At 38.8% G+C, this 26,395-nt stretch overlaps 1 protein-coding gene across 3 annotated transcripts; it reads left to right on the top strand.

Annotated features, from left to right (window-relative positions):
• The first annotated feature begins 774 nt into the window (after window positions 1–774).
• Window positions 775–25,029, top strand: emsy (EMSY transcriptional repressor, BRCA2 interacting). Of its 3 annotated transcripts, none has more exons than XM_008428525.3 (20): window positions 775–1,011; window positions 2,395–2,503; window positions 2,608–2,707; window positions 2,830–2,904; window positions 3,542–3,717; window positions 4,527–4,682; window positions 5,497–5,756; window positions 5,835–6,075; window positions 6,428–6,643; window positions 7,389–7,538; window positions 7,672–7,845; window positions 7,922–8,058; window positions 10,215–10,388; window positions 14,437–14,647; window positions 14,742–14,909; window positions 18,059–18,214; window positions 18,534–18,700; window positions 20,706–21,290; window positions 22,498–22,893; window positions 24,121–25,029. In XM_008428525.3, exons 2-20 carry the CDS (start codon window positions 2,398–2,400, stop codon window positions 24,301–24,303), a joined length of 3,831 nt encoding a protein of 1,276 aa, XP_008426747.1. In that variant the 5' UTR covers window positions 775–1,011; window positions 2,395–2,397; the 3' UTR covers window positions 24,304–25,029. The 3 variants fall into 3 exon arrangements, with proteins under 3 accessions (XP_008426747.1, XP_017164189.1, XP_008426746.1); XM_017308700.2 differs by having other exon boundaries at window positions 776–1,011; window positions 18,062–18,214; window positions 22,495–22,893; XM_008428524.3 differs by having other exon boundaries at window positions 776–1,011; window positions 22,495–22,893.
• The last annotated feature ends 1,366 nt before the right edge of the window (window positions 25,030–26,395 follow it).

Genomic DNA, 26,395 nt, shown 5'->3' with positions numbered 1-26,395 from the left:
ATTAACATTTGATACAATTTTAATATTAAGAATAAGAAATTCTGATGAAATATTTCATAACTTTTTGTCTTTCTAGTTTTTTGTGCCTACTTTTAAATATATACTTTTTATGAATTTTTATTACAAATTATTGGGTCAAAATAAATACAGAAATTTTGCAGATATTTTATTTTGTAAATTTAATTGTAAATTCTAGTTTTCTGTTTTTCTTAGCTCAATGTTTATAAATATTTTTCAAATAATTATATTTACTCATTTGAATTTATATTTATACTTAAAAAAAACAATTCCCACAAAAGCTGATAATAATTTGCATCCTTTTGTCCATGTATCCTTTTTCTTTCAGTTCACAAATCTCAACTACTTTGTAGATCTATCTCATATCCCAATAACATATGTGGCTGTAATAAAAAAAGTTAAAGGAGTATGAATACTTTTGAAAGGCACCAGTCACTGAACTTAAACATATAGGGGTATCTCAGTAAATTGAAATATGTTTTCCAATGAGGCTCGTTTGCCAGATTAAAAGTACCTTTTGAAAATAAATTGTAACCTTTGGCCCAAATGTCTGTTTTAAACAGTTTTTATTAGTCTGCAATATTCTTATCCAAGAAATTGAATGGAATGTTTTCAATATCTGCAAAATCGCACTAAATAGAAGTAAAGGTTGGAAAACATCAGTCTGTGTTCAACCAGAAACCGTGAATCATACTGGTCAGTACATTAACCCACCAGTAGGTGGCAACCGAGCGTTTCGCCATCTCAACCATTCCTCAGCATCTTCACGTGAAGAAGACATTTTCAGGCCAGCCGCTGAAGATGAGCAGTCAATATAAACATTGGGACGTCTTCGGGGTATTTGCGAATTTTTAGCAGTTTAGACTTTAAATTTCTGCCTCTTTGCTACAGAATTGCAACATGACGTGGTAAAATGACCAGGTTTTCGTATCGTGTCCTGATTGTGTGGATTATAAAAGCACGAAGGCCTTGATGTTGTCCTGCTAACGGAAGGTAAGAATTGATTTGGTTCATAGAAACAGCTAGCTGGCTAACCAAACACCGCGGCTAAAAACTGGTTTATGCTCAAGTTTGATTCATTAGCTGAAGACTTGTCTTGTCTTTTCCTAAACATAAGACCAGGTCTTTCAATAAATGCGTATTTTCTGTTTTTTTCTGCAGCGCAGCTGAGGTTTTGAAGCGTTTTGACTCAGCTCTATGTGAGGGTCGTTGTTTGCTGCAGAACTTCACCCATTGGATTCTATTTTTAAAATCTTTTTTCTGTGGTTTATAGTCTAACCCTTACAAGTCAACGTTTATAAAACTACTATTATTAGATTGTTGTGTGAGTTTTGGGCTAAATGTTTTGGTTGCAGACAGCTGTTGAGCTCAACAGCGTCAGTTTGGGCCTGGTTCTACTACACCAGAGAGGCCCAGTTCAGGGCTGCAGCACCATCAGCTGTCACACAGTTAAAACCTGCTGCGAGCAGGTAGCTCTTAGTGTGAATCTGGGCTTTGTATTATACATGGGCATGAGTGTTATATTAACTTGATTTATTCCGATCAATCTATTTTCAGAAATGGTAACATTTATTTAAATGGGTTGGTTTTCTTGACACTGAAAAGTTTTCTCGATGCTAGTTTAACCATCTAGTTGTTGATTCGAGCTGAAGTTAAAACATTTTATTGGTAGTTTTCCTTCATTATTCTCTCTACCATGTGCAGTGAACCAACCAGAACCACTGGCAGAAAACCCATACTGCAGAAGAAAGTTGGTACCTGATTCTTTCGAGATGAGATGATCAGGCTTTTACTGCCAATGCATTAACCAAACCAAGGAAGGGCGAAAACGTACTGCAATGCAACAGAAAGACAAGAGAGTACAATACTATTCAATATGTCCCTAAACTCCCATCTAAATTTTGCTGATCTCAAACCAAAATACACAGAAGACATTGCCTATTGAAGTGATAATGGAATGAAAAAAAGTATTTTTTTTAAACAAAGAAAAGCAAATTTTTACTAATATTATCTTATGATTTGAAGTCTTCAATTAATCTTTTTCATTGAAATATAGTAAGAGACTATAAATTAGATTTGGATTTAAATTAGTCAAACAGTCAAAACTGACAGAAGTACATTAATTTGTGTCAGAAATTAGAAAAAATACACAGGAAAAATACACGCTGAGCTGCTTTCCAGACCTCCAGTTTAAAAACAGAACTGCAGTTCTGGATAATTTCCAAGCAAAATTTCTTTCTATCAGAATCTGCGATCAATAAAACTCAATGACAATGCATTCAAATTCACGGAGGTTGTGATTTTTATTGGATTTGTTCCACTTGCCTTTCAGTGAAGTAATGATTGGGTGACTGACCTGTCTCATTGTTCTCTCAGCCAATGATCCAACTGGAGAAACCAGTTCTGACTGGCACCATGCCGGTGGTGTGGCCCACCATCCTTGACCTGGGAAGAGATGAGTGTAAAAGGATTCTCCGTAAACTTGGTAAGGTTGACAAACAAATAATCAGAAGGAAATTATCATTGATAACAATGCACAAAGCTTTAGGTGCTGCTGTTTCTCTAAACTTTTAATGTTTCCATATCCAGAGCTGGAAGCATATGCTGGAGTTATTAGCGCCCTGCGAGCACAGGGAGACCTGACGAAGGACAAGAAGGACCTGTTGGGAGAGCTCACTAAAATCCTCGGGTATTTACTTCATGCAGCTTTCAAATATTGCACAATAACAGAAAAAAAAATCATAAATTTATCAGAAGAACTTTTTATGGATTTAAATGAATATATTTTCTTTGTCTTCCTCATTCTCCAAGCATCTCGACGGAGCGCCATCGTGCAGAAGTCCGCAGGGCCGTTAACGATGAACGCCTCACCACCATTGCGTATCAGTAAGTTCAGATCTGTGTGAGCTTCAGCCGTATTTGTGCAACCAGTGGAGATGCAGCGTGGAGCAAGTGTCTGTTAATCGTTGAAGCTAAAAAATACTGCAGATGTTAAAGAGCAACATGTTGTTATCGCTGACCAGGTTCCCACAGCCTTTAAAAAAATTGATTTTAATTTTAGTATTTTCCAGTTGTGGATAAGGACACAAATAAACCAGATAGAATGTAAAAAACAAACAAAAAAAACAGTTTTTTCCAGACTCCTACAGTTTTTTGTTTTTAAATTCACCAATTATTCCACATAGGATAAACAGTACAGACAAGCAAAAAGAGGTATTGTTTTTTTAAATAAAGTAAATATGCAAAAACAGAGAAATAAAGTGAAAAAGTACCTCTGATATAAACACATGTAAGACAAAGACAACACACAGAACATAGCTAAGTGTCACAACAAAATGGTATATTTTGTTATTTGTGTGTTAGGTTACATAGATTTTCTTTGGCAGTTATTTCTTGCTGTTTTTTTTTTACTTCAGTATTTCTTGTAGTTTGTGTTTTCCTGATGGGAGTTTTTTTTTCCACATATTGAAATACATTTGACTGATATTTTGAACTACTCACTGTTGCTCTGCCTTTTCTGCAGCATGTCTGGTCCCAACAACTCGTCTGAATGGTCAATCGAAGGCCGTCGGCTTGTTCCTCTGATGCCCAGGTTGGTCCCTCAGACGGCCTTCACCGCCACGGCTAACGCTGTGGCTAGCGCCACAGCCAATCAGAATGCCTCCCTTTTGTTACCGGCTGAAACGGGGAACAAAGAAGGTAAAGTTCTGAAATCGATTTATTTTATGTCACTTTTCAAGGGCAAAGTTGATTTATTTTTTTATTTATTTTTTTTTAAGATTTAATTTTTGGGAAATCTGAATTTTGTTTCACCAAAGCATGCCTTTGCTCTCCATAGCTCAGAATGATGTCAGTACATGTGAGACCGCCATCTTGTTTGATAAGAGTGTTTTACAGCTTCTATTTATTTGGACTTACTAATCAACTCTACATGCTAAGTTTTTTTTTTTTTTCATTAAGAACAAAGTCATGATATTACAAGTTACAACAATAAAGTCTTAATATTGCCATAATAAAGTTGTAATATTTAGAGAATACAGTAGTGATTGTTTGAGAACTCAACAAAAAAGTATTAAAGCCTTTTGTTCTCATTAAAATGACCTTTTTACATTTTGGGAAACAATTGCGCCATTATTCTGCTAATTTCTGATGGTATTCTCATAATTAAACAAAAATTCTTGTAGCTATTGTAGCTATGAGTTGAACAATAGTCCATTGTTCAACTCATAGCAGGGATGAGTGAAATAAATGCCACTTTTTGAAAATATTTTCTGTCATTTTTATAAAAAAATTGGACATCAGAACTGGTATCTGAGATTTTATTTTTACGCCATATCACCCAGCCCAATTCTGAAGTGTTTAACTACTTAGTAAAGACAAAAAGATAAATCAGTTTGGTAAAAACCGACTGGACTGAGAGATGAGATATATGGGGTAGTAATAATGCAGCACTCTAAATGTGGAAAAACAAAAAGCAAAACTATTTGAAACTTGCTTATTTTTTCCAGTTGTTGTATGTTACTCCTACACGAGCACCACCTCCACCCCCACCAGCGCCACAGCGTCCAGCGGACCTGTTGGAGCCACCGTGAAATCCCCAAGACCGGCCAGCCCGTCGTCCAACGTGGTGGTGCTGCCGAGTGGGAGCACCGTCTACGTGAAAAGTCAGTGTTAACGTCTAGTCCACGTGAATACTGTGGAGCAACAGTAAGGTCTCTGATGCAACAGAATCTATAAACTGGAATAATCTGAAGAAAACGTTTTCAGTGACCAATGGAAAATTGGTTTGATCAGTAAAAACAGTCTGAAGGGATAAAACTGGAGCTAAAGCCAGAATCCTCCAAAAATTACAACTGAAGATTTTCATCCATACATACATACCTCTCTAGAGATATGTACTATAAATTCATTTTTCATGTTTATATTTATACTTGAAAGATAGATTTTAACAATGGAAATGTAAGCCTGGAAATATTTAGGAATTCTGTTTTACTCATTTATTTTTTCCTTAACGCACATCCAGCTCAAGACTAACAGAACGAGAACCTTCTTCTTTTATCTTTAATGTTTACCTATAACAGAATCAAAAATTACACTAAACTTTCTCTAGTGTCTTTTGTTAAAATCTTTTGATGAGTGCTTATGTGTTCAGACAAATCTTCTGATTGGCCTGCAGAGGGCACTAGAACCTGTCCTATTTCTCTGGGGATTTTGAAAAGTTTTGTTTATTAGCTCAAAAAAACAGTCTAAGTAGATTTCTGATGCATAGTGTGATATGAAAAGCTGGTGAGTTTCTAGACAATCTATCTTGGATGAGTATAGATGACAAAACAGAGCCCTGAGTAACCCCACTGGGCAGCTCAGCTATATCTGGCATGACAAACACTAAATTTCTGTCTGAAAATGAATATATTGAGGTCTTTAGAGCACCATGTTATGGTTAGTTGTGTCAAACCTTCTGCTCCTCATTCCTCACAGGTGTGAGTTGTTCCGACGATGATGAAAAGCCTCGCAAACGAAGACGCACAAACTCATCCAGCTCGTCGCCAGTGATGCTGAAGGATGTTACCAAGGTTTCCCCACCAGTATCCAGGAACATCACGGTGCCGGTGAGCGGCAGCCCCAAGATGAGCAACATCATGCAGAGCATCGCCAACTCGCTGCCGCCTCACCTGTCTCCTGTCAAGATCACCTTCACCAAGCCCACCATCCAGACCACCAGCACCACCACGCAGAAGGTCCGCCATGTCTCTCCAGGTCTTCGTGTTACAATGTCTCATTTTTCCCAAACATTCAAACCTCTCGTGTTTCACCAGGTGATCATCGTGACGACTTCCCCGAGCTCTGGCTTTGTGCCCAACATTCTGTCCAAGTCTCACGCCCATAATGCTGCTGCCGCTGCCATGGCCAAGCTGGGCTCCACCTCCATACTGACCACCCCTACCCAGAAACAGACGGTGGTCTTCCCATCCAGCTCCAACCCCTCTCCCAACACCGTAGCCGTGACGACGGTGGTGTCTTCTACTCCATCGGTGGTGATGTCGACTGTGGCGCCATGTAGGTCCTTTTACTTGGATTGACTTGCTGATTATACATCTAGACTAACGATGCGCCACACACAGGGTTTCTGCAGGTTTCACCAACTCAAATTGACATCAGTGCCGAACTCAATTCATGGCGGCTAGGAATGATGTTTACTGCATGCAGCTTGGTCAGCCAAACATTTTGCTAGATTGCTGCTTTTAAAACAAAGCCGTCCAAAAATGATTAATATCCCTTCTGACTAGTTGAGTTGAACTGATCTGAAAAGCAAACTTGAATCCATACTTATTCATACAGATTAATGATGTATGGGTCAACTGCTTCCAAACTAGTTTTTCTCCAACGCTGTTGGTGGTTGTCTATGCAGCTTCTGCTGGAGTGAAGGTTGCGTCAGCGAGACTCCCGTCGCCGAAGACCCTGGTGGGCTCCCCCACTCAGATCCTGGCCCAGTTTCCCAAGCAGCAGTCGCCCAAGCAGCTGCAGCAGAGCTCGCCTTTAGGAGCCTCCAGCATCAGTCAGAGCCAGAGCAGCAGCACCACTCCACCGGGAACCAAACCCACCATTCAGATCAAACAGGAGTCCGGTGAGCTGCTAACTTTCCTCTTTTCCTGTTCATTCCATCTTTCTTTTTTCACCTTCTTTTATCTCATGATTTATTAGTCTTTCCGTAGGTCTCTGAATATTCTGCTGCAACAAAGAACTAAACCCCTGAATGAGTTTAATAGTCAAACATTCTTAATTTTTTTGTCAGCTTTTAAATTAGCTTAAAAAATTCTTGAAATTGTATCTTTAATTTTATTTTTGCTTTGCCTCGTATACAACTTAAAAGTACAAAATGTAGCATTTTACTTAGTTTCATTCTTCTTATTCTATTTTGATTCACGGAAAATTCATGTACTTAATGTTCACAATAAAAAATTATTTCAATAACATTTACAGCATATATAAGTTTTAGTAAATTCTGTGTTTCATAATGGTTACATGATAAAAATATTTGCTTCATAGGTATTTATTTTTTTATTTTATATTATTTCAATGTTTTTTAAAGTTTGATATTAGATGTATTATTCTAATATTTAAAATGAAAGTTTAGATCTTTATTTTATTTACAAAAGTTCAGATTTAAACATATTTACATAGATTTAAATATATTTACGTGTTTCATTTACATTTATGTACAAATTAAATGAGTAGATAATTAATTTAACACATTTATTTTATCTGTTGCACTGATATTTCTATCGTATGTTGTCTGATAAATTTCTCCTCTGAGTTTATAATCTGTACAGCAGTCAGTTTGTCTGAATTGGTGTATTTTGCATCTCCAGGGGTGAAGATAATCACTCAGCAGGTACAGCCCAGTAAAATTCTGCCCAAACCTTCCTCTGTGGCTCTGTCCAGCAGCAGCTCTTCGCCCATTATGGTCGTCAGCAGCAATGGCACCATCATGACCACCAAACTGGTCACACAGCCCACAGGTTAGAGTTCAAACCCACTATTCATCCATTTGATCTTCAGATCCGGAATGTATGTTCTAACAATCAGAAAGCCGTTGTTCATGCAAGGTTTCCATTAGAGTGAATGAACCCAGAGTTGCATCTACTTGTGCAGCTACACAGGCAACATACACAAGACCCACAGTTGGTCCCAATATTGGCGCCAGGATATCTGCCTCCAGTGGAGGGACCACCTACGTCAAGACCACCAGTGGGAGCATCATCACTGTGGTTCCCAAGTCTCTGGCCACGCTGGGAGGGAAGATCATCAGCAGCAACATTGTGTCTGGTGTGTTTACAGTCTCCCCATTCAACGTGTCCATCATCCTATTCTTGGACTCCAAACAAAACTTCTTCTCTTTTAGGTACAACGACGAAGATCACCACCATCCCCATGACGTCTAAGCCGAATGTGATTGTGGTGCAGAAGACGACAGGCAAAGGAGCGACCATCCAAGGACTGCCGACCAAGAGTATGGTCACAACACTGCTGAACCCTGGGGTGAGTCAACAGCCAGAACTAGCAGCAGAGCTGCAATGCGCACTCGAACTCTGATGCGGACCAAAAAAGGGAACTCTGGTCAAATCTAGGTCTCAGTTCAGTTGAAGTGAACTCTGGTGCAGCTCGAATATGAATGCTAAGAGGACCGGAGACCACTCCAAAAAAGTCATGTGATCAACAACCAGATGTTGCCAATGGTGCAAATCACAAAGAAGACAACAGGAAGTAGTTGGAGGACCATGGTGTGGCACAGCGAAGCAGCACAAAAAGTCAAAATCAAAAAAGAATCTCAAAATCTTTGAGGGACTGTATATTACAAACACTTGACTGCAGTTGTTGCTGTTAATGGTGGCAGAACCAGTTGTTAGGTTTAACATTTAGTTAAACCTAACTAGATGTTAGGTTTAACATCTAGTTAGTTTCTCAGTGGAAACCCACCATCTGTCTTTCACTTTGCTAACTATTTCCTTCTGTTGGTCTCAGATGGCTTCCACTTCAACCTAAACAGACAGGATTAAGATGATTCACGGATGTTGGGAAGAAGAAGCTCACTTCGTTACGCAGATGTTAGGTTTATCATCTAGTTAAACCTAACAACTGGTTAAAATAGTACAGTTACTATTTCACATTGGGTCAGGTTGGTTTGGATAGTTTTTTACAATTATTGTTTGAAGTTATAATTTAAACCCTGCATTTTGTATTTACTTTGGGGTTTGTTTGTTTTTTTTAGCTAAAAATGTGTATTATCTGAAAAATTTCAAGTGTGACAAAAAAGCAGGACCTTGTGAACTTGGACTCTTCAAACAGAGAATGAATGTTTTATGCCAACAGCAGCATGTCCAGCTAATCCCTGAACAAACGGCAAACTAAAACCCTCTCATATTAACCTGTCATTTGGGACTTTCTTTTCTCCTTGTGTAACACATTATGTAAGGTACTTATCATTTTGCTAAGAGATAAGCCCAGCTCCTCAGAAACCCCCTAACAGTTCACACATGGAGGCCTTCCTGTGGAACGTCCATTTAATCTCCTGAGACTGGGCAGAGTGGGGGACTTAACTGTATCTCAGTGGAAACCCACCATCTGTCTTTCACTTTGCTAACTATTTCCTTCTGTTGGTCTCAGATGGCTTCCACTTCAACCTAAACAGACAGGATTAAGATGATTCACGGATGTTGGGAAGAAGAAGCTCACTTCATTATGCAGCCATCTACTAGGATGTGATGTTTTGTTTTTTTTTTCTTTTTCTAATTGATCTTTGGAATATTCACATTTTTGAGACATAATTTTTGGCTTTCATTATCTGTAAGCCACAATCACAGGAAATAAAGGCTGGATATATTTCACTGAGTTTAAAATGGTAAAACTTTTTCACAATATTCAGTTTGTTTTAGCTGTAGATATAAATACATTTGTTTTAGCTGTAGATATGTATATAAATATAATTAATTTCACAGACAGGATTGTATGTGAAATGACAAGTTTCTGAATTTTATCAAGTTCAGAAATACTGAAACTTTATCAAGTGTCATAAAAAGAAACAACTAAACTTTTAAGTTACATTAAATCCCCCAAATTTTACCATTATAATTTAATTTTGTTTAGAAGCCTGACATTTCTGCTTAAAATAATAAATATGTAGATTTTATTGATATTTTGTAATTTTCAGAAATGTTGAGTTTTTAATTATTTGTAAGCCATAATTATGATAATTTCAAGAAATATAGCCTGGAAATATTTCAGTCTCTGTGACAAATTGACTTGAGCTTCACTTTCTGAAATGAGTGACTAATTAGCTAAACAAATTTAGCTGTATTTGTAGATGTAGCTGTATCTATAAATATACTGTATATAACCTCTTTACAAGTATAGTTAAATTGACTGACCGCTTTGACTCCATTATTCAAGCTGACATAAAATATTTTTAAATGTCTACAGGAAAATAGGAAGCTATAGTTCTCCAAATAAATACTGTTGCCATTTTCTCCTTGAAGTCCTTGAATTGTTTGGGTAGCAGCACAAATCAATGTTTACTAAACAGTCAATATGGAATCCAGTCACTGAAAAGTTCCCAAAGTTCCTTTTGTTTTGCGATATAAGAAATTCTCTTTATTCTCTTTTAATCCTAAATGAGCTAAACGGTTTGTACATTTCAGGGAGAGAAGAGCCTGCAGGCAGTGCAGGGAACCAAGCCGGCCATCATCACCACCTCCAGGCCCATCACTAAGATGATCGTCACCCAACCCAAAGGCATAAGCTGCGGATCTCAGTCCACCGCCACCAAAATCATCCCGACCAAGATCGTTTATGGCCAGCAGGGCAAGACACAGGTGGGAGCTCCTGTCAGTTTCACATTAGTAATGTCACCCTTACTTGCAGGGTAATCACAAACACATGAGGGCATGTGGACGTTCACATCATCGGCCAATAATGTGAATGTCACTGGAGTCGCTTTCCAAAGGAAGTGACTTTAACTGTAGGATGAGACAAGACATATTTATTTTTGGCAAGTGCTGTTTTCTGTAGAAAATGACAATTTATGAAGAAAAATGTCTGTAAAAGGCAAACTTCTTGAGAAGTGAGTCTCTGATTAAAATTACCATGAGGAAAGTCCCCCGTTCTATAAGTCGGCCAAAGAAGTATGGTGGTGCTTAAACATTTTCCTCTTCCTCCTTCTACTTCCTAAATTCAGAGAGAAATGAGTCACAGATCGGACTTAAGAGTGCCGTCTGTCTGTCTGTCTGTCTGTCTGTCTGTCTGTCTGTCTGTCTGTCTGTCTGTCTGTCTGTCTGTCTGTCTGTCTGTCTGTCTGTCTGTCTGTCTGTCTGTCTAATGTTTGGTCCACTGTGTGTTGAGATTCACGCAGTATGGCAACCTTGAATAAAAATGTTATAGTTTCACAGGACTCAAAAACTTCAAACATTTGTCGCACAATCTGCAAAACTTCGTGTACTGACAAGATAAGCACAGTATTGTTAGTATGACGGTATGGAGTTGGTGTGCTGCTTCAGGACCTTAGTAACTTAGAAACTTTTTCCCCTGTTAAAATGAAATAATCATGTTGAAATTATCTTTACCTAGAAACCTTTAAGGGTGACCAAAAAAGCCAAAACAATTTAAAAAAATTGAAGCTGAAGTACAAAACGCATACTTCAGATGAACTCTGGGATGCAAACTGTTCTTTCTTGGAAATGTTTAAACCAAGAACTTAAGTTGGGTGGTTGAGATGGTTACATCTCTTTGTAACTAAACAAGAGTAGACGAGGGCTGATTGAGGTTTTACGCCTGTAAAATGCATACCTTAATTAGTGGTTCTTCAACCGCTTGTTCTCTCTGTAAAAGGGACACTGAAAATTTAACTTAACCAGTAAAATTCACACTATTTTGAAGTGATCCAGGTTTGAGCACAGAAATCTAACATTTCTTCTCTCATCTGGATTTTTTTTAGTTTTCTTTTCCTCTAATTACACCCTTAGATCTATAGACAAGGACTCAGGAATCAACTACAATTACAAGTCTGTCCTATTACAAGTTCAAAGGTGAAAACAATAGCACAGAAAATGGCTAAATTAAAAGTCCAGATGACAATAGTTCAAAATGTGCATTAAAAAATGTGTAAGAATAATACGACAAACAGTGGATATGATTAGGTCTACACAGACTATAGATGAACGTGATTGGTTGAAAGACGTGTCACTCGAAAGAAGAGAAACTGGTGGCCATTTTGGCTCAATTGTGTTGGATAATAAAGTTTTATAAAGAAATTATTACATTTTAAGTGCAAATTGATGTATTTCTGACCCACTAACACCTAAAAAGTTACAAACTATGTGGGTTTTGCTGTTCAGAAATTGTGATGTATCTCTTATTAATGATCCTTCAATGCAGTCATTCTTTTTGATTTCACAACAGAAACTAGTTTCACGTAAATGTTTTCAGTGCTTGCCCCATTGAAACTTTATTAGGTTCTGTAAGAAGAAATGCCAATTAAACTTGCAACTGTAATATTAAATCCCCAAAATGTTACTGTTATACGTTGGGTTTTTTTTCTCTAAGGGAATTTCACATTTATAACAGAGCTGTATATTGTGACAGGGTAAACCCCATCATGATACTTTCTTGCTACTACACTGGAACATCCTCCCAGAGATGGAAGGAAGAATAAAAACAGTTGGTGCTAAAATATCACACACGTCCCCCCACCCCCTGTTTTCTGCAGACAGGAAGTCCTTCTTTCAATATCAGACTTGCAATGGAAGTCTAGAGGTAAATTTGTTTCAGTTTTTATTGATGAAGGAAAATGAGGTCACTGAGTCAGCTGGTTGTGCAGACTGGTGTACAGTATTGTATGAGCCGCCCACAACCATGAGCCACCTCCTCGGTTTCAGTCAAGACAACGTTAAATCTGGTTAAAATCACCTCCGATTTTTCTAATCATTCTGGGTTTCGACTACACAGAAGTACTTTCAGTGACTAAAACAATCTTGGTTTTCAGTTTCTGTGATATTAAAACAAAATTTCACACAGATAATTTACACTCATTTAGACCCATGACTTGACATTTAATAGCAGACAGACATTACTGGAGGAGTCAGTAACGTCAGTTTTTCTCCTTATGTTACGTCAGCGATCACCGGTAACTTCATTTCTAAAGAAGTGAAGTTTATTTCCCAGTTAATTCATGTGACTGGAGCACTATAGTGAAACTTAATGGACCTCTGTTATTTTACATGACACATTATAAATGTTCTTCAAAAGGATAGTTCACATTTTCTTTAAGTGCCCTTTTGTTATCTGCTTTCTGGAAATTTTATGTTGGCTTGTTGTAGACTTTGCAATTTTATTTTTTTTTTTTTTTGCTTGAGTCATTCCATGTTTGGGGGATCATTCCCTCTAGTTTTAGATGCTGTACAGTTGAAAGGATTTTTTAAAACTTTCTAACAGTCATTAGCATGTGTAACTATGGCGAGAAGGTATTGTTTTTCCAATTTTAGCAGCTGATTAGTATCTCAAATATTACCTTAACCACAACCCCAAATCCAAAATCTGGATGCACAGAGAGCAAGGACGAGGAAATTAAAATAATCTCTTTCATCGGGCATGATGGGAAAAGATCATATCGTCTTTCTAACCATGCGGCCAAATCAGATGGATTAACGCCATCAGTGCCAACAACTGACAAAGTCATCCAAGATGTTTACTGTGGAATATCATCTCTGCTGCCTGGATATTAAGCTGTTAGCATGTCATGAGGCTAATATACAGAAACAATTTTCAGTCAGAGGCCTCTTCAGATTAGGTGCGAGACTGACTGCTCCTGGCACAGAATTACCACTGATAACGACATTTTTAAAATGCGTGAATGATTCAAGTTACAACAACATTTAATTTTCCCTTTGGGATAATTCACATGAAAAAGAGACGGTTGGTTCAAGATTTGAAAAACAAAATGCTTTTACATGTTTGTTTTGTTTGTTACCTCTAGTTTACATACGGTTATTGTGGGTCGAAAGGTCTGTCTGTTATTTATCCATTATGTTTGTTTGTTTTTTCAATAGAAAAAAAGAAAATCAGGTTTTTCATTGGGTTGTGGGGTAAATTGATTTTTATCGATATTTATGTTTATTTAATGAAATGTATGTTTTATTGTTTTTTTTTTTTTTTTATGAAAGTTTGATTTTTTTTCACCAATGAACTCTTTGAATTTCAATGGTTCAGAGTGATGACAGCATCTGCCATCTTGTTTTAAAAGCGTTTTTACAACTTTTATGTATTTGCTCTTATAATTCAAGTCAACTCTGTGATTAAATATCAGGGCCAGGCATTTTTTTCTTTTTTTTTTTTTTTTTTTTTTTACAATAAAGTCATACCGTTACAAGAGTATATGTATATATATATATATCATAGTAATCTGAGAATAAAGTTTTAATATAACCAGAATAAAGTTGGAATATTAGGAGTATGAAGTAGTAATTATATGAAAACTCCTAAAAAACAATTTATCCAAGTTTTTTTTTTCTCATTAAAACAATTTTCTTGTAATTTTAAGACGTCTTTCTAGTAAAATTGTGTCTTTATTGGGTGAATAAGAGATTAGATTAGATTCTCATAATTACTCCACTGTACAACTCACAGAAGGAACGATTGAAATAAAATCTACTTTTTAAAATATTTCAGCTTTAATTTCTTTTTTAGAAAAGAAAGCAAGGGAAAAAAAAGATTAAAACAAGATAGATCTGGAAAAAAAATCATTTTTAATTTTAATTATGCCACATTATCCAGCCTTAATTTTTCAGTGCTCAACATGATCAGAACTAATTGAGGTAAAAGTAGCTGATCTGTCTGTTGATAAAGCGACCACTCTTCGTTTTGTTCCAGGTTCTCATCAAGCCGAAGCCAGTTTTCCAGACGGCGATGGTGAGTGAACAGACCCGGCAGCTGGTCACCGAGACACTGCAGCAAGTGACCCGTTCTGCAGAGGTCAGCCAGGCTCAGACCTCCGGCCAGGACGGGTCGGTGAAGGACGATGCCGCGGTTCTCGCAGAGGCCACCAGCCTGAGCAGCGAAGCGTCCAACAGCGGCGCTCCAGGTACCGATCCATCCCCACCTGGGTTTGTTTCAAACCCACTGACCAAAATGTTCTTTTGGATCCTCAAAAACTGTATTTACTTGTTGTTCATCAGATCCGCTGCCTGTAGTGCACCTCGTGTCCTCTAGAGAGCAGGATTGGACTGAGCAGGAAGTAGCCATGGAGTCCATCCCGACCATTATCTACCCAGATGTGAGCGCTTCGGATTCCCAGTTCGCCACCTCCACCATCAAAGCCCTGCTGGAGCTGCAGCAGACCACAGGTGAGGGTTTACATCACGGAAAAGCGGCAGGTGAGAAACTGAAAGAGAAACGGGAGGTTTTTACCTCCTGTGTTGACAGTACACCTGGATGACATCATCCAAATAGAAAATCTCTCAATCCTTTTATGTCATCTCATCTTTCTATTCATCCATTTATGACTGCTCTCAGATTTAATTTTTTATTTTTACACGTTTTTATCTTTCTGTGAACTATGGGGAGGTGCAGAAAGCTAAATGTTCTCAGATTTGATGGCTCAGAAATTTGTGTTTTTGTTCACACCAAAGTGAAGTCAGATTTTGATCCTTCTTTTGAAACTGTTAGCAAAATGTTTATCTAAACTTGGCAGAAAAGTCCCCAAAAATGAAACTGCTTGGTAAGACACAGAGCTGTCCTAGCATTTATTTTAAATCCTGACATTGACATCAGCAGTCAGTACTTGCTTTTTGTGAGCTCCTTGCTTTGGTTTGTTTGTGTTGGATTAGCAATAAGATCCACCTTCTAATTTGTTTAACCTAAAGTTGGAGTTGAACTTCAGCTCAAAACGCCGAAGTTCAACTCAGAACTTCCAAAACTCAAAAGTCAGATCACCACTGAAAACAATAATAAAAATTTTGGGGCGGCCTGGTGAAAGTCAAAACTTAGATCTAATTGATGTGCTGTGACCTGGCCTTTAAAAAAGCCACTCATGCTGGGAAACCTTCCAGTTAAATTAAAATAATTCTGCAAATAATGGTGGGCTTAAATTCCTCCACAGCAACGTAAAGATTCTCAGGCAGATCCTGCAAACACACTTAAAAGTCCAATTTGGCTTTACTCGGGTAATCTTTTTCTGATTTTGAAAAACCAAAAGCAAATGTTGTTTCCAGACACTCTGTTGTTTATGAAGTTCTATGTATATTTTTAAATATAAAAATTTATATGGTTTCTTATCTCTATGTTTAACTTAGTCATGGCCAAAAGTTTTGAGAATGATTCAAATGTTAATATTTACAAAGTCTACTGCTTCAGTTTTTATAATGGCAATTTGCATATACTCCAGAATGTTATAAAGAGTGATCAGCTTAACAGCAATTAATTGCAAAGTCAATATTTGCCTAGAAAATGAACTTTATCCCCCAAAACACATTTCAACTTATTGCAGCCTTAAGAGGACCAGCTAACATCGTTTCAGTGATTGCTCCATTAACACAGGTGTGGGTGTTGATGAGGACAGGGCTGGAGATCAGTCTGTCATGATTAAGTAAGAATGACCCCACTGGACACTTTAAAAAGAGGCTGATGCTTGGCATCGTTGTTTCTCTTCTGTGAACCATGGTTATCTCTAAAGAAACACGTGCAGTCATCATTGCACTGCACAAAAATGGCCTAACAGGGAAAAGTATCACAGCTAGAAAGATTGCACCTCAGTCAGCAATCTACCCATTTTTGCCAAAAAGGCTCCAGGACGCCCAAGAAAGACCAGCAAGCGCTGGTTTCAGCTGCGGGATCCGGCTACCAGTAGTGCAGAGCTTGCTCAGGAATGGCAGCAGGCAGGTCTGAGTGCATCTGCACGCACTGTGAGGCGGAGACTCTTGGAGCAAGGCCTGGTCTCAAGGAGGGCAGCAAATAAGCCAGGAAAAACTTCAGGGACAGACTGATATTCTGCAAAAGGTACAGGGAGTGGACTGCTGAGGACTGGGGTAAAGTCATTTTCTCTGATGAATCCCCTTTCCGATTGTTTGGGACATCTGGAAAACAGCTTGTTCGGAGAAGACGAGGTGAGCGCTACCACCAGTCTAGTCTCATGCCAACTGTAAAGCATCCTGAAACCATTCATGTGTCGGGTTGCTTCTCAGCCAAGGGAGTCGGCTCTCTCATAGTCTGGCCTAAAAACACTGCCATGAATAAAGAATGGGACCAGAATGTCCTCCGAGAGCAACTTCTCCCAACCGTCCAAGAGCAGCTTGGTGATGAGCAATGCCTTTTCCTGCATGATGGAGCACCTTGCCATAAAGCAAAGGTGATAACTAACTGGCTCAGGGAACAAAACATAGAGATTTTGGGTCCATGGCCTGGAAACTCCCCAGATCTTAATCCCATTGAAAACTTGTGGTCAATCATCAAGAGACGGGTGGACAAACAAAAACCTAGGAATTCTGACAAAATGCAAGCATTGATTGTGCAAGAATGGACTGCTATCAGTCAGGATTTGGTCCAGAAGTTGATTGAGAGCATGCCAGGGAGAATTGCAGAGGTCCTGAAGAAGAGGGGTCAACACTGCAAATATTGACTTGCTGCATTAACTCATTCTAACTGTCAATAAAAGCTTTTGTTACTCATAATATGATTGCAATTGTATTTCTGTATGTGATGAAAACATCTGACATACACACATGAAAACCAGAGGGCAGCAGATCATGTAAAAATATAATATTTGTGTCATTCTCAAAACCTTTGGCCATGACTGTACACGATAAAATCACCCCAAAAACAATTCAGGTTGTTGCATCTGGATTGCTGTCGGCTTCAACCCCATATTTGTTCATAGGATGACGTCAGAATTATGGCTGAAACTATTTATCATGATGACTCAATTATTGAAATGATTGTCAACGTATTTAGTAAGCGATTAATCATTATTTGAAGCATATAGACTCAAAAAAAGGCCAGTTGCAGTTAGAGCAGTAATTAATTAAAAACTGTACATGCAATAAATACATTTTGCATTTAAGATACAAAAATCTTCTTTTTAAATATGTTTTACCCAGAACTCCTAAAGTGGCACAGTTTTAACTTTGTGCTAATTAAATCTCATGTTAAGCATCATTTGTTATCACATTTTTAATCAGTTAATGTAAAAATAATCAATTAATAGTCAACAGCTCAGCCCTACACTGTGTTGATAAGTCAAATAAAAAGAGATGAATTCACATGTTGATGTTAAAAGGATATTCTTTTAGTTGCAGATGCATCTTTTGCTACAAATGATCAATTGTTCATTAAAGGAATGCTGATATTGAATTTTAGGCAATAAAATGTATTCACGTATTAGAAAAGGACTTTAATTATTTATTTATTTCTAAAATAAGCACGAGTAAAACCAAAGATGTGTTAGAATTAAGTGTAAATAACATCAGTTTAAAGCTAAAAGACGTCATTTTTCTGTCAGCAGTGAAGGAGAAGGCAGAGTCCAAACCGAAGCCGCCCACCATCGACCTGAGCCAGATGGCCGTGCCAATCCAGCTACAGCAGGAGAAAGCCGGTCCAGAATCTCCGAAACCTTCAACCTCAGAGGCCGAACCCAGCTCTGAGCATGTCACAGCAGGTGATCCCAACAATACACACTTTACTTCCTCCTTCAAGATTTGCCACATGGTGAAACTTACTTCCTTTGTCTGTTTCCTTTTAATAATAAGCTGCGGTGTGTGTGTGTGTGTGTGTGTGTGTGTGTGTGTGTGTGTGTGTGTGTGTGTGTGTGTGTGTGTGTGTGTGTGTGTGTGTGTGTGTGTGTGTGTGTGTGTGTGTGTGTGTGTGTGTGTGTGTGTGTGTGTGTGTGTGTGTGTGTGTGTGCGTTTGTGTGCGTATGAATCATGTCATGCCTTTCATGAAGTCATCTGACCTGCCTGACTGTGGATTCACCGCAGGTAAAACCAGCAGAGCGGGGGCGCCCTCACAGGATGGCGACGCCATGATGTCGTCCACTCAGCTGCTAGGGAAGCCTTTCAAAAGCAGCAGCCAGGTTACCGTGGTAACGAAACCTGCCACAGCCGCTGCCTCTTCCTCCTCCTCCACAGCCGCAGCGTCTCACCTGGTAAGGGTGGGAGATTACACAGAAGTTGTTGGTTTAATATGAGCCGTCAGGGATTATTAAAGTAAAAGACAGGACTATTTTCAAGCTTTTCAGTTCATTTTTGTAGCATCAATTCAGAACAAATATCTAAAAATATATGATCAAAGAAATAGTCGAGTTTAGTTACAAATAGTTAACATCTAAATATTTAATACATTTAGATAAAATAATTTTGTTACAGCCCAAATCAAGTTATTATTAGTCATTTATAATGATTTACAAATATCCTTGCTTTTCATTTCCTTACTAGTAAAACAAAAGAGAGATTTTGTGAGCATAAAAATTAGGTTAAGGGGAGCTAATATGCAAAATTTATATTTAGCATGTTTTTTGTATTTTCGTTAAATGTTTTTGGTGTCTGGAATATGAGCCATTTCATAAGCCTACTCATTATTGAGTCACATTGCGGCAATACCTACCAACTCAAGCAGAGCTTCAGCATGTGCTGCAAGTGTTGTACAATGGCTGCTGGAAAGACAAGCGTTTTGTTGTTGACTTACTATTTAGAAACCACTTGTTGCATTCTTGCAATAAGAGGCTCAACTTCTGCTTTTCAAAGTTGTACGGTATATAATTGTACATCTGAGTGATTTTCAGGTGTGAGTTGGGGGGGGCGTGGCCAGCAGCAGGTTATTTGGATTTAAAGTGACAAGGTGCCCTAAAACATCTCATTCTGAAAATAGGCATAACTGAGCAGACTAATCTCATTATCTAAGAATGATTTTGAGCAAAAATGTATTTAACATGTTTTGTATAGTCCATAGAGCTATCCTACACTGCTCAAGCATATTATGTTACTTTTAAAATATGGTTTTACCAAGAAAGGAACTCTAAAATATTTATTTATGGCCAACAGTTTCATTTTCCAGAACAATAGAGGTGAACATGATTTTGGCTAAATTTGTCAGAACTACAAAACGCCACAAACCAATCAGTACAGTCCACACAGGAAGCACATTTCTGCTTTCAGGGGAACTGCTTCACCACTTCAAATGATGTACTTTCATTATGGGGTCTGTGAATCACCATCTGTGCCAAGTTGAGAAGAAATAGGCGAAATATATAACCTGTAGTTATATATATATATAAGTATACAAAAAGGGACATCTCTGCAGGGTCATAATATTCTGAAATATATCCTGAAGATGTAAAGCTTAAAAAGGCAATTTTACCAAATTCTGAGTGAATTATTGATATTTTAGGAGTAGAAATAATATTAGCATGATGGCTGGATAAATAATAGAGCATTCAAAAGTCAGAACTTGTACACAGAAATCACTAGATGTAAGAGGCAGTGGTGCCCCCAGAAAATGTTCATAGGGGTGGCCAGACAAGGCAAGTAAACATTTGAGGGGGGAGACGGCTACAAAAAAAAAAAAAATATATATATATATATATCATTTGGGGGGTTTATATTTGTCATTATTAAAGAAAATGACAATGCCTCTCTACATCATAAACATGCTTTTCTGGGGATGGCCAGCATTTTTAAAGAGGGGGCCCGAGCCCCCCCAGACACTTTTTGGGGTGCCACTGATTGGAGTGTATCTCATAAAACAATTTTATTTGCACTTCTTCACCGTTTTTCAAATGAGCGTATCAATAAATACCAATAAACTTGAAAATCTGATTAAATACAGTTACTGTGTGCAGTTTAGTGATCCAACTGGTGTCCTAAAAATCAGAATACAAATGGGTTTGTTTCTCTAAAAGTGTTTGTGTGGTTATGATTGCTGTGCCATGCAGTCACAACCAAAGTTTCCAAAACATTTATTTATATATATATATATATATATATATATATATATTAAGTTATTATCACAATGGCACCATAAAATATTGCAATAAAACTTTAAGCCCCCTAGTCTGGATAATTGACTATCAAATATGGGGATGGCTAGCATTTTTAAAGCGGTAATATTTGATTGCTTCTTGTTTGTTTACTAGTCTGGTTGCTTATTTTCAGCCTGCAGATCACGGCAAAACGGAGCCGGTGGTGGAGGTGGCAGAGCTGGAAGGAGACACTCTGGACCCCCAGACCGGTTTGTTCTACCGCTCCAACAAGGCTCCCTCCGATCCAGTCAACCCACCAACTCAACCTGCAGCAGCTCAGCCACCGCCGCCGCTGCTCGTGAGCCAGGCAGAAGCTGAGCCGAGTCACCCCGTCTCCTCCCCGACCCAGCAGCAGCAGCAGCAGCCGCCACCGCCGCCCCCACAGCTGCAGAGCAAACCTCAGGTCAGCCAACCTTCCTCGTCAACTCCTCCTCTCATTAAGAAAATCCCCAAACCACAGGATCAGACCGCGCCCAAACCTCAACCCTCGTCTCTAAGCCCTCACAAAGACAGAGCGGTGACCGTACCGACCCAAAGCGTGGCAAAGACCCCGACCCCGACCCCCACCACACCAACCAAGACCCCGGTTACACCACAGCTCCCGAAGCTGCAGCAAGCGCCGTCGTCCCACCACAGGCCTCTGCATGCCCCAATGTCGCACCCGCCACCGCTGCAGGCACACCACCCAGTCAGCACAGAGAAACCCGCCTCCAGCCAGGTGAGTGAATTCCCAGAGGCAGCTGACAGCCGCACTTATTTACATTCATTAGAGTCACGTGAGGTGAGCGGTGTGTGTGTGTCACAATGCTGGAGTTTCCCTAGATTCCTGCTGAAAACAATAAATCCTTTTCATCTTTTTCTGGAATTGGAAACTTGGGAGAAATTTATGGCCTTGTTATACAACATTGTTTTGCTACAACCACAAAATGCAATGTATCTTATTAGGAAGTAAGGAGTAAACCAACACAGAGGTGAATAATTGTGATGTGAAACAGATGGTTTAACTTTCCCCCCCCCCCAAATAAAACTTTTAATATTAAGAGAGCATTGATTCCCTCAACTCTGATACCCCTAAATAAAAACAATTACCTTCCAATGTTATTAGTAAATAGAAGAACAGCTGTTATGCGAAGGCCTCATAGTTTTAATAGATAACAACCAGCATTATAAAGACTAAAGCTGATGAATTGTGATGAATTGATTATTGAAATAATCGTCAACTAATTTCGTAATCAATCATTAACTGGAAATGTACAGATTCAAAAAGAGTAGTGATTAAACCAAAACTGTACAAATAAAGCATATTTAGCATTTGTCAGTAAATGTGGAATTAATCTCTTAATACAATATTTTATAAATAGTAATAAATAGTCACCCGATCAGCTCTACAGTGTATTGATAAGTAGAGATGAGAAGGCTGAACTTTCACGTGTTGATGTTAGAAGTATTTTTTAGCTGCAGGTAAAGCCTTTGCTACAAATGGTCAAACCTTCACCAAAGCATTGATGTGCTCAGCATTGCTGGTGCCACCAATTTTATCAGCTAACAAAGATTGGTGGCACCAACTAACTTACTCTTTGGTTGCCTAGCAACAAGCTGTTGAGTAACTTGTACGGTAACGGTTCCAAGTTTCGCCACCATGCCTATAACTGCTTAAAAGTAAAAAAAAAACGGGGTGGAGTGGAAACTTTGGATAAAACGGGAAGTGTCACGCCCCAGTTTAGTAGTATTTCATATATTTCAAACAAAAAATAAATCAAGTTATCGATTGATATGAAACACTTCTATCGTGCTATGTTTTTCAGCCATATTTGCAGCAATACCAATATTTTAGACCCTCATTCCTCACCAATTTAGTTACAGCATCACTGTAATGTAATAAACTAACGTGGTGTGTCTGATCCTAAATGTCTCTACCACAGCAGCCAATCATCACTCAGAGTGCCACCGTCACCAAGATCACCTTTGGCAGCTCCCACCACCCTACGCCGGTGTTTAGCAGCGGCGAGGCGGCTGCCAAGCTGCTGCCGGAGTCCAGCTCAGGACCTTCAGGGGACAAGCCATCGGTGTCAGACATCCTCAAGATCTCCATGATGGAGGCGGAGATCGACCCCAGCACGGAGCCCATGGTGGTGGATTCCTCCAGCGACCGCGGCCCTCTGGGGAAGACCCTGGACGTCCAGTCCGTGTCAGGGACGCTGGACTCGGGTCAGTTCATCAGCAGCTCTGGGGCCGGCATGCGCCACGCCAAGCCCCAGCAGTTCAGCTGCGTGCAGGGCCTGGCAGCACAGAGTAGCAAGGACGACCTGGAGGTCATCGAGGTGAGTTTCTGGTTACTGAGCGGCGCAGGTAATAAATCACCCGGCCAGAGCCTGTCAGCATGTCTGTCACATACTGACTTCTGCACGGAAACCTTGTAGAAAACAGTCGGGTAGCTACGATGCTGACTGGGAAGGCTGGCTGCAGATAAATCATGTTGTACTGCAGAGATGGCAGAAGAAGTGTTTATAGATGCAGTGTAAAAATAAAAGCTCAGCTCACTTTTTTTTAAATGATCATCTCAGTACCAAATGTCAACCATGTTTCATAGCAAACCATCATCATCAAAAATCATTCGGACATTTCTTAAGCAGTTAGTTTGTCAAATAAGATTCATCCAACAAGTGTTTTCTTTTTAGTTCATAAAATTTATTTTTGAGGTCAAAGCTAGACTTGTTTTCCTTCCTGCTGTCTCCCATAACTTTTCAACTGTTATTTATTAATTAATTGAATTGTGGATAAACAAAGGTTAAAACAAGTTATTTATTAATCATTCAGTCTTTCATCCATCCAACTAACTAACCAGACATCCATCGATTCACTCATTCTCCCGGCACCCTGCCATCTATCCATCCATTGGTTCACCTTTAGGACAGTCCAACTGTTTATACAACATCCAAATATTCTTCTGTGAACCAATCTATCTAACTGTTCATCCATCTTGCTCTCCATCCATCCAACTGTCCTACATTCTACATCCATCCTGCCGTCTATCAGTCTAATGTTTCATTAATTAAGACAACTGTTTAATCATCCACTCCTCATTCTGTCCTTCATCCATCCTGTCATCTTTGAATCCATCCTAATATTGTTCATAATCTCCCCATCCATTCATAAAATTGTTTCTCACACATCCTGATGTCTATCAATCCATCTATCCAACTATTAATGAATGAACATGGAACATTCATTCACGTTTCTATCCTTCAGTCCATCCGACCATCTACCCACATAAATGTTTTTCCGCCATCTGACTATTCATCCAACCGGTCAGCCGTTCATCCTCTGGTTCTTCCAAGTTCCAGATTCAGCATGTAGAAATATCTGCTATAAATTCATAGTGATGGCAACCAAGAGAAATCCTGACATGAGTCATGAAAAGTTTTAAATGTTTACAGAAAAATTGATGGTAGTCTCAGTTTAATTTTGCACCATGAAAGCAGAAAGTCAGTGTTAGCTCATGGTTGCTGTTGGCAGATCCTGAACTGGAGCCTCTGTGATCCATACAGGTGATCCCTCAGTTCTCCATCCTGCCAGACTCCAGCCAGTCTAATGTTGTGGTGGAGCCCAGCGGCTTCCTGGAGATCACCAACTACACCAGCCAGCAGCTGGAGGAGGACAGCCCCATGGAGCAGGAGGTGGACAGCAGCAATGATGAAGCTGCGGCTGCCAGCCCCGCAGAGCAGCCGTAGACGCTCTGAGGCAGGGACTCCGGCACTTCTTCACTTTCAACCAGCAGACTGATGATCCGTTTCCAGCTCAGACCCAGCAGACCGTTTAGTTTCTTCTTGTAAAATATTAGTTTGTTAGTCTTCTCTCTCCACAGCTAACGGCCCATGTGGTTTTTATTGCTGAACATGTGAGCGAGGTGAAAGGATTAGCTTTAGTTCAGAACAGCTGGAAAACGTTCCAGCGTGTCAACTTACCCGCAGAACTTTGAGACCTTTACACATTTATAACCTGGAGCTTTTCAGAATATTTGGGTCCACTTTGCATCATTTCAGAAACACATACTGTGTTTGTGTTGACAGCAATCCAAAGCGACTCCTTTCTCATCAGATAAACTGTATTTTTATCCTGACTGAATTTGTAACCATAAACTTTGACACGTTTGGGATTTAAGGATTCAGAAAAGGGAACAAAGCTGGAGCGAATTTAATTCAGACTCGAAGCAGATCCAGAAAGAGGCCTGGAGGACAGGTTCTGTCCAACTGATGTTTTACACAAACAAGAAGAAACAAGCGATTGTACCATCATTTTGTTGTTAAGGTGAAGGAAAAAAAAAAGCTGCAGCGAGAAGGTATACATTTATCTTGGTATAGTGTTTCAGCTGCATTTCTTTTCTACTTTTTCAAAATAGAGGATTAGCTGTGAGAAATCATTTACTCTGCACAATAAATCAGCTGAATAAAGCCTTAGTTTGTTTTAAATGATCAATTTATTTTCACATATAAAAGGCAAAAGCAGAAAGTTTTACCCAGAGGTTGACTTACACGAGCATTTCTATTGTCAATACTTAAAGCTCCTTGTGGACGTTCAAGGATCTTTTGTTAAGCCTATGATTTCTCATTTTGGCTTTCTACATTTTGAAACCTCTGCAGCAATAAGCTGGTGGAAGCAGTAAAGTATTTATTCTTTTATCATTTTATTAATCTAGTGGTGAAAACATTTTGAAAGTAAAAGTTTGAGACCCTTTCCCCTTGCAAGATAACCTGTCACACTCTTTTAAAAGTTGAGCACTCATCAGAAAATGATCTTTTGCACAGTATATTTGTGTATGTATTGTTCTTGTTCCAACCATTTTTTTGCAGAACAGTTCTGCAACATTTATAATTCACAGAAACAATTTTGCTTCCAGTCCAGCTAAATAAAACTAGTTTAAAGCTAGTCTTGAAAAACTAGCTTATGCTTTTTAATATCTATTATTGAAAATTTTATATTAACCACAACTTTTACTAAGCTGAGATTTAAAAATAAAGACAAACATTTTAAGGTGGTATACATTTTTCTCTACAGTATATTTGAGCAAAATTAAGTTTCCAGCTGTATGACAAGAAAAAAGTAGTTCTAAAAAGATGATACCTTTACTGCCATTCTGTTGTGGAAATTCAATACATGTACATTGGGAAAAATACAAAATCTGCATTTATTATTACAGCTCTATTTGAAAACATTTGCTGGTTCTTTATCAGTTTTAACCAGATATTAAGAGCCACAGGGTACAGATCGCTTGGTTAGCCTGCCTTTTGTTTTATATCTGCAAAAGACAAGTCGGCAAGGAAAGCAGTCAGACCAGTCATAAAATCCAGTCATAAAAGCTTGGTTTACCTATTTGGGAAAAAGTTTAATAATTTATTTATATTCCCCTTCTTGAAAGTACAAGCTGCGTTAATGACGTCCACAGTCAACATCACCTCCATCGCAGTAGTCGGGGGACTATTTTCTCTCATCAGTTGCTAGCTTTGTTAAAATGCAGCAGACGAAGAAGCATGCGCAAGAGACGGTGTTAAGTGGAGCGCAGTCAGCTACATTATACATAAGTTGTACGCTGTATGATTTCGTTGCCTCAGAAAGAGGCAAATATAACTCTACACAAGAACTAAAGCAATACAACGCCAATGTTTCACTGAAATAAAAACGTTTTGACGTTTTTATCAGGTTTGACGTCATTAACGTTAAACCTCATTAACACGAATGTTTTAATGGCCATTGTTAGCTAAACTATAGCTAATAAAAGTTTCGCCACGACGGAAAGTTATGCGTTTTACCCTTGTAAAACATACT

Source organism: Poecilia reticulata, chromosome 14 (assembly GCF_904066995.2).
Source record: "Poecilia reticulata chromosome 14, P_reticulata-male-v2, whole genome shotgun sequence".
Taxonomy (NCBI): domain Eukaryota; kingdom Metazoa; phylum Chordata; class Actinopteri; order Cyprinodontiformes; family Poeciliidae; genus Poecilia; species Poecilia reticulata.
Note: the sequence above shows the minus strand (reverse complement) of the source record. Positions and strands in the feature narration are given on the sequence as shown.

Coding starts and splice junctions, on each gene's coding strand:
- emsy (XM_008428524.3), top strand. CDS start 2,398: ATGATCCAACTGGAGAAACCAGTTCTGACTGGCACCATGCCGGTGGTG. Junction 6,076..6,427: donor GATGTCGACTGTGGCGCCAT/GTAGGTCCTTTT, acceptor TTGTCTATGCAG/CTTCTGCTGGAGTGAAGGTT. Junction 14,648..14,741: donor GTCCAACAGCGGCGCTCCAG/GTACCGATCCAT, acceptor GTTGTTCATCAG/ATCCGCTGCCTGTAGTGCAC.